The sequence below is a fragment of the Trichomonas vaginalis genome, assembly GCF_026262505.1.
Source record: "Trichomonas vaginalis G3 chromosome Unknown ctg_37, whole genome shotgun sequence".
NCBI classification, from domain to species: Eukaryota; Parabasalia; order Trichomonadida; family Trichomonadidae; genus Trichomonas; species Trichomonas vaginalis.
Window position 1 is genome coordinate 1 of NW_026529125.1, and position 8463 is coordinate 8463.

At 35.1% G+C, this 8463-nt stretch overlaps 2 protein-coding genes and 6 pseudogenes across 8 annotated transcripts, besides 1 other annotated feature; 2 read left to right on the forward strand and 6 right to left on the reverse strand.

Moving 5' to 3' along the window:
• Window positions 1-2: 2 nt before the first annotated feature.
• Window positions 3-8425: a mobile genetic element.
• TVAGG3_1064930 lies at window positions 129-533 on the reverse strand (annotated as a pseudogene). The gene has a single exon. A coding segment is annotated over exon 1 (405 nt).
• TVAGG3_1064940 lies at window positions 684-1275 on the reverse strand (annotated as a pseudogene). Its single transcript has one exon. A coding segment is annotated over exon 1 (592 nt).
• On the reverse strand, window positions 1467-2283 carry TVAGG3_1064950 (annotated as a pseudogene). Its single transcript has one exon. A coding segment is annotated over exon 1 (817 nt).
• TVAGG3_1064960 lies at window positions 3089-3618 on the reverse strand (annotated as a pseudogene). The gene has a single exon. A coding segment is annotated over exon 1 (530 nt).
• On the forward strand, window positions 3849-4412 carry TVAGG3_1064970 (uncharacterized protein; the record flags this gene model as incomplete). The annotated part of the gene is made up of 1 exon (XM_053888418.1): window positions 3849-4412. The coding sequence occupies one exon, from the start codon at window positions 3849-3851 to the stop codon at window positions 4410-4412; it is 564 nt and encodes a 187-aa protein (XP_053744452.1).
• Window positions 4706-5356, reverse strand: TVAGG3_1064980 (uncharacterized protein; the record flags this gene model as incomplete). Its single annotated transcript, XM_053888419.1, has 1 exon — window positions 4706-5356. The coding sequence occupies one exon, from the start codon at window positions 5354-5356 to the stop codon at window positions 4706-4708; it is 651 nt and encodes a 216-aa protein (XP_053744453.1).
• Window positions 6106-6634, reverse strand: TVAGG3_1064990 (annotated as a pseudogene). The gene has a single exon. A coding segment is annotated over exon 1 (529 nt).
• On the forward strand, window positions 7764-8227 carry TVAGG3_1065000 (annotated as a pseudogene). Its single transcript has one exon. A coding segment is annotated over exon 1 (464 nt).
• Window positions 8426-8463: the final 38 nt, after the last annotated feature.

Below are 8463 nucleotides of genomic sequence, written 5' to 3' on the forward strand. Positions count from 1 at the left end.
GTTTCTTCGGTAAAGTCTCGCTCTTGATTTAAATCTCTGAGAGTCCTTATGAAGCGGTTAATGATACCGAGTATGTTATGGTTATGGTCTTCAGTAGTGTAGTGAGTTATGTTATGCTTAATGAGAAATTCTGTGATTTCGTTGCTGAGGTATGCACCGTCTTGGTCTGATGTTAAAATACTTGGGCTATGTTCTGCTACAAACTTTTGTAAAACTCTTAACACTTCATGAGTTCCTTTATTTCTCATTATATACGCAAAAGCTTTGCGAGTGTTAACATTAATGAAGATGAGGAATGGTTTATGTCCTCCTTTTCTGCTTTGAATGAGAGTGTCAAATTGGTATGCGTCAGGAGTGTTGGAGTAAATTGGTAAAAAGTAGTCGTAAGGATTTATTTTTGTTTGATGTACAACATTTTTGTCAAAGAACCTTTTCACTTCAGCTCTGTTAGTAAATCCCGAACTCTTTGCAGCTTCATTGAATTTCTTAAAAGACCTCCATGGATGTTGTTCGAATACTTCTTTCAAGCTCATTTATGTAAAGTTAAAGATTTTATTCTAGGCTCAAGCGCGTTCATTGAACGCGGTACCATGCGAATATAGTCACAAATGGTGGCATATAATCTTCACCCGAGCCTGTTGGATTTGTTGTGAAAGTGTGTGAATGATTTCCTGTGGTTCCACAGAAAATACCTGTGCTTGAATCTACTGGGTCACTTGAAATATCATATCTATGCATTCCCTGTCTATCCGAACCTGCTGCAAGATTTGTATAACCTCTTTTTGTTATTGAATGTGAATGACTACCTGTTGTGTTTGTAGTTCCTGTATGAGTGTGCGGTGGAAGGTTTGCTTCAGTAATTTTCTTCGAACCTCCTGTTTGCTTTGAAGAGTTCGCACAGTATAAGAATTTATCTACAATCTGCTCCCACATACCAAAACCTAAAACTGTTTCTGGATTTGTTGAATTCATTGACGTATAAATAGAGCCTATAGGATATAATGTTTGAAGTATTTCTGTCTTTAATGTTTGAAGCTCTGTTTTGTCTGCTTTCTTATCTAACATTGTTGGTAGTTCATATGCTTCAAAGTTTCTGGCATGATCTTCGATATTCCTGCAACTCTTATCTAAATTGTTAAGAGTATCTTTTACGCTTGTACTTGGATTTTCTAATGGTGCACTTGAACCAAGGTCAAAGTTCAATATTATGTCGTCTGCTCTAACAGTAGTGAAGGATTTATGTGTATGGTTCTTGTCGGCTTTACTGTCTAACATTGCTGGTAGTTCATATGCTTCAAAGTTTCTGGCATGACCTTCGATATTCCTGCAACTCTTATCTAAATTGTTAAGAGTATCTTTTACGCTTGTACTCGGATTCTCTAAAGGTGCACTTGAACCCAAATCATAGTTCAATATTATGTCGTCTGCTCTAACAGTAGTGAAGGATTTATGTGTATGATTTTTGTCGGCTTTACTGTCTAAAGAAGTTTGAAGTTCATTTATATCGGAGATATTGTGTTTATGAGATTTCAAAACTTTGTTCGTTGCGTCAAGTTCTGTTTTGTCAGCTTTACTTTTAATAGCATCTTCAAAAGTTATTTTTGACTTAACTCTCAAAGTAAATCTTGGTTCAACTAATACACCGTTAACAAAGAAGTATGAAGCATAAATTTCAGCGTTATAACCAAATGATTGTGGTGCTATACCTGTGTCATACTGTACAGTACAGTGTATGTCATAACCTTTAGCACGAATGAATTTATATCTTCTTTCATTAACATTTTTCGTATTCACTTTTTCACCCTGTGTTAAATATCCATGATAGTCCGTTATAATCTGTTCATCAGAACTTATATAATGAACATGGTTTTTGTCTGCTTTATTGTCTAAAGAAGTTTGAAGTTCATTTATATCGGAGATATTGTGTTTATGAGATTTCAAAACTTTGTTCGTTGCGTCAAGTTCATTTTTGTCCGCTTTACTATTTAATGTAGCTTGAAGTTCATTTATATCGGAGATATTGTGTTTATGTTCTTTATCTGCTTTTTCGGCTAATTTCTCTTCTATCTCATTTATTTCAAGTTCATGCCTACCACCACCTCCCGAAGAAGTATTTTTCTTCAGCTCTTGAAGAACGTCCACTTCGCCATCTTTGGTGTCAATAATGAGACTTTGAGTTAAAACCTTTCCTGTCTTAATGGATGTTTGTAAAACTTCTTCTTCACCGTGTTCGGGGTCATGGTCGTCGTCATATCTTGTGAAATCAGAGATGTTGTCATACATTAAGCATATCTGTCTCAAAAGTTCTGCTATTTGGAATTGGAACGAAAGATATACAGAACTTTCATCATCTCCTAAAGTCAAGTCTGCTTTCTTAAGTATTTCTTGAATGTATGCAATGAGAACAGAGTACCTTGGAAAATATTCGAACAATATTTCATTAGCTGTTGGTTTTGGTGGTTCTTCTGGAGTTTCTGTTGTTTCAGTTCCTTCTGGAGTTTCTGTTGGAGTTTCTGCATCTCTTGACTTCAATGCTCTTGCTCTCAAAGACCTAAATGTTAGAGCACCGGGTTTTACAAAGGACTTTATAAATGCTTTAATAGTTCCTGGTAAGTTATTGTTAGCATTAAGTAAGTTCCTTATGCTTCCATCATGTACGTCCATAGCACTATGTAAAAAATCTATACTTTTCTTGTAGTCAGCAATAGACTGACTGTGATTTTTTAAAGATTTGTCAATACCTTTAAGCCAATCTTCATGCATGTCTGATACTGAGCCAAGAATATCATTTGCTTCCTTTAGTGTATTTTGTGCTTTTCGTAAAGTATCCAATCCCGTACGTGCATTGTTTGCTATACGTCTTACAGTATCTATTTGACTCCTTGTTTCTTGCATCCAACCAGATAAAGTTTTAATAGTATCCGAACCATTTGAAATGAAGTTCAAAGCATTTTTAACATCATCTAAAGCTTCTTCACCAAGTACTGCCCATATCTTTCCGATTTGGTATTGAAGAACTCCATATGAAGCAGCTGTTAAACCAGTATTTATAAGGTCCCATATCCATGATTTAGCAGTTTTTCCATCCTTTCCATCCTTTCCATCCAAACCGTTTTCGCCTTGAGGTCCTTGTATTCCTTGAGGTCCTTGTATTCCTTGAGGTCCTTGTATTCCTTGTGGTCCGGTGTCACCCTTCTCTCCTTTCAGTTCATCTTTATGTTCGTTATAATATTCTAATGTCATAAGGTGTACATCATTACTGCTACCAGCAACTCCTAATATTTGTTTCTCATTCATGACTAAATTCTTTAGGCATTTAATGTTGTCGTCAAATCGAAAGCTCTTTAACAATTCAATGAGAACATTCAGTACTTTCACTAATGAGGCATCTACTGTAGAATTTATATATTGCACCGTTCCATCATTTATGATAGGAACTTTACTTATTGTAATGAATGGGTCATAAGTGTTAAAAGTATCGAAATCAATGACTTTTTTAGTTTTTCCATCGTCAATGACTAAATCATTGCCTTCAATGGTTAAAGTTGAGTTTTCGTTTACTAGTTCATGTGCTCTTCTTGCTTCATTTGTTTCATACGCATATGCAGCAATAGTCATATTTTAATGAGAATAAAATGTTGTTCTATTTGCAAAGTACTGACCCAAACGAATACGGAACAGTAAAGCTACAAACAAACTTAGGTCTTCAGAATGAAGCGCTTGCTTTCAGAGTTGTTGACTTCAATACTATCGCAACTTTTGTCATAACAGATGAAACAGATTTCATGGAGTTTGAAATAGATGGAAAGAAGCATGAAATAAGATTTCACAATAATGTAGAATATAAGATGGAAACATTAGCTGGAGTGTTAAATGCGCTCATAAATACTACAATAAACAAGGAGAACGAAGAAAACTTAATGAATGTTAAACTTATTGCAGGAGTTTTGAAGTTCAGTTATGCGAAGGAGTTTAAGATAACACGAATGAGTCATAGAGTTCAATTGCTTCTGGGAGCATACCATATGACATTTCCTTTGAAAAGTATTGACAAAACGATTGAGATGAAATCTGTTCCATACGTATGTTATGGCAATTGTTTATACATTGAGTCAAAAATAGCTAATGTCACAGGTATTTCAGGAGTTAATAGTAAAGGTTCAGTAGAATATAAGTCTTTCTGTTATGAAGTAAATTCAATGTTCATTCCAAACGTTCCTGTCATAGCAACTCATTTAGGTAAATGGGTTCGCATTAGTCCTCATAATTTGAAAGACATGCAATTCAGACTAGTTGACTTTCAAGGAGAGCCTGTAGAACTGAAGGCACCAGTGCGAATGACTGTTGAAGTAGACTTTTTAGAAAATATTAAATGCAACAGCTTACAAGAGAACTCAGAGCTAAAAATATAAAGTATGAATGTTATGTATTAGGTCATGAACTTTGGTTGTTGCTGTTTGATGAAACAAATGAGTTAGTTATGTCAGTCAAGAGAACAGAAAAAGGCGTCAAAGGCGCCGAGCGCAAAGCGCTATATTGTGTTAGTGAGAACTGCACCAAGTCAATAAGATTAGGTTTGCATTATGAAGATGAGTTCGATACTGTTGAAGAAGTTTTGGATAGATATTACAAATTGCTAACTTGAAATTTTTTTGACTAACGGCGCAAAGCGCCAAGATGGGCTCAAAGAGCCCTCCTGACTGCTTTAATTTACTAAAACATATTTCAAACATAATTTATATTCTGTTGAAAGTTTTGTATACTCGTTCGAATATTTATACTTAAACTCAACTCCTGGAGTACCTGGTATTTCAATGATGCGGATGTTACCTATTTTCATGAATGGTGGCGTTTGACCACAGCATTCGATTTCAGGGTCGAGATAGTCAATGACACATTGTTTCCCTGTTATTCGTGATATAACATTTTCAAGGTCCTCCTTTGTTAGAATTATTTGGTTCTTGCTTATAAGATTTGTCAAAAGCTTCTTATCGTCTTTGAGTAAGATAGTTTGATATAACTGAAGAAGGTAATGGTCTACGTTATCTGAAGGATTTGTTTGAACATTTGTGTAAGGGTTGTCGTTGGCTTCTCTTGAAAGAATTTGGTCCAGTGGTGGATACTCTAACTTAACATCTGATGTAGCGTTAGCGTTTGAAGCTGAGTTTAAATTCACGGCGCCATGCGCCAAGATGGGCTCTTTGAGCCCTCCCGACTTAAGTTCTGGTTCTTTTTCTTTCAAACACTCCGAACTATAGTTCTTTATGACAATATTGTTTGTCGTTCGTGAGTCAACATTTGATGTTGGTTCAATTGGAACATTAACGGCACCAGCTAAGATGGATTTGCTTCTCATTTCATATAGAATAAAAACCTTTTATATGTATGAAATGAACAATATACTCGACAAGGGTTTGAATGTAAAGCTAACGAATGAAAATATTGTTGAATTCACTGAGACAGGTGCTGTGTATAAAGATGTAGAACTACTGAACAAAAGAGCTAAGGGAAGAAGCAGGAACATGAACAAAGGGTGGAAGCCTATAAAAATTTATGTCAATGATGGCTCAGGAGGTTCAAACATAAAGTATGCAGAAAGTTATAGAGTTTATGCGCTAAAAGGTGAAAAGCCTTCATTTAAGAACAGCTATTCTAACGCATATCCTCAAAAGTTAACGGATGGGGAAGTGGATGATATGAATGACAGCAAAAATATTAACAGAAATGGCGACAGAGATGCATGGAATTTGTTTACCATCAGTCAATTGAAGGTTAAACTTTAAAACAATGTTGGTCGTTCCCATGGAATATTTTTGACTTTAATGGTATTAGTCATGATATGAATCTCAAGGTATGAACGAGGAGAGATGAGAGACTTATATGCTTCCCAAATTTCTTCAAAAGGTAATGTTATACCTGACTGTTTCCAAATGAGTTCAATATCATAGCGTGAGAAACCTTGAAAGATAACGAAGTCAGTTATGAGACGTTTTATGTTTAAAGCTAAAAACCTCCATGTTTGCATAAGTATTGCTACAGTTAAGTGGTAATGTCTGACTTTAGTAATGATGTTAGCTAATGGTGAGTCAGGCTTTGACACTAAACCTTTTCCGGCGAAGTCGTCGCAAACGAGCAGAGTGTTTGAAGGATACTTTTTGAAGGGGTATTTTGAAAGTTTTGACAGAATGTAGTTTGTAAGTCGTTTCATATCGTAAACTCCTGAGTATTGACGTAAGTGGTGTTTGTCAATAATTCTTTCCATCTCTTCTGAAGTCTTTTGCATTCCTGACTGTATAAATTCAACGATGGCATAATATTTCCTCTTACGTCGAATGTAACGTTGAAGAAATTCAATGAGTTCGCTATCTGGAACTTTAACGACAGAGGCTTGAACTTTTGACATAAATGTTTTCGCTGTTGAGTCCATAGAGTCTGAAGTTGCTGATATAATGATTTGGTCATAATATGAATCTTGACCTAAACGCTCTGTTATGAGTATATGACGAATGAGGTTAAATGTCTTACCTGACCCCATCTTTCCACAATAGAAATAAACACCATTTGAACAGAACTCATAGTCCTTACTGAAAGGAAGAATAAGAGAAGAGTTAAGTTTGTCTGTAGTTTCATTCATGTCTTCATCTACGTCATGTATTAAATGCTTCATTTTATCTCCATTAAAAATGCAAGTCAGAAATATTCAGAACATAGCACCGAGTCTAACTGACAAGAGTATAAAGATATACTATGAACACGTTATGATGAAACCAACCAAAATTCAAGAAAGTCAGTATACTTATGAATATCCAAGACACTGGGTAGAGTATGTAGGAGGTGAGAAAGCTATTGAAATAAGACAAGTTAGAAGTATTCCAGCAGGAAGGACAATATTATTGAAGAACTTTAATGTTTTGAGATATAATGATGAGACAAAGAAGCAAGATAGTTTTCCTATTGCTGTGTATGTGAACCTAGACACAGGAGATGACATGAAAGTTTTTAACACAAAGCTTCAAACGGTAGTGAGAGAACAACTGACTGCGGAAGGACACCCATTACCTTCAGAAGTTACCATAGCGTATAATTTTGAAACAAATGCAATAGATTTTAAAGTCGTCTCTGCAAAGAAGTCAGGTTTTACATTTAATGAAGCAGATGTATATTCGAATGAAAACTTCAAAGCTATTGCATGGTTAGATAATGACGATTGCTTTAAGAAAATATTTAAATTCAGTGACTCAACGATGTCAATAGATGACCTTCGTGGAATGTTACCATCGACGTTTACAGTAGAAGGTTCAGCAGGATTGCTTACAAGATTGTCAATTGGTGGTATTTGGTCTCGTGAGAACATTGTTATAAAATCCAGTATAAGTGAATTTGCTGAAGAATCTATATTATGTCTTTCAAACTATATGTATTCGCCGCCGAAGCATTATAGTATAACAAACTTTGTCAGTAAGTTTAATATAAGACTTGTTGAACCTTCTTCAATGAAAGATGTTGTGCTACCCAAAGACGGAAAGGATGGACTCATTATTGAGATGATTTTAATAGCATATTAAATGAGCTTGTTTTTAAAGGTCATTCATGATGAAATAACTGTTGTAGAAGATGTTAGCAATTGTTCAGACATTTTGAAGCGTATAGATGAGATAAGAAAGAAGTTTATGAATGAGAATGTTTATGTTTCATTGACTTTCTCCAGTAAAGAGAACTTTTATGAGATAATATTGAAGAGAGATGATTTTAATATGGTGTAAATGGTAGCTTGGGCAGCTTTAGGCGCAATGGGAACAAAAGCATTAGCATTTGGAGCAAAAGCACTTGGGGCTTATGACGCAGTAAATAAAATGAGTGGAGGAAGAGTTTCGAAGACATTAGATGCAAATAAAGGAAAGATTGGAGGCTGGGTTGCAAAGAAGTTAAGATTAAATAAAATAGGGCTCATAAATAAAGCATCCAATTTGGTTGCGACTGAGTCAGAAAATGCTTTAGGAAAGGACGATGAGTTTGCAAAACATGCAAAAGACTTTAATGACCAGATGAAAGGTGAAACAATGCATTTAAATAGAGTCGATGGAACTAAAGAAAATGTTTCTTCTCCACCAGTAGTTCTTCCGTATGGTCCCTATGGAATGTATGGAAACCCTTACGAAAGACCATTTGACCCATTGACTGGTGGAAGTAACTGGTATCATTACGGACGAAGAAGAAAGACAGTTAAGCTGGAGACAGACGTGAAGAAAGCAACTAAAAAGAAACCAAGGAAGAGAGTTATAAAGTAATGAATTCAACATGGTTAGAAAAGAGGTTAGAAAACGTGTTAGATCTAACATTCTAACATAAACATTATTTTTGTGCTATGTTTTCATACGTGTGAGGGTGGTGATATCATTAATTTTTAAGTTTATTTTTTATTTTACTGAAATTTTATTTTTATTAAATGACAGAACAAAAGCA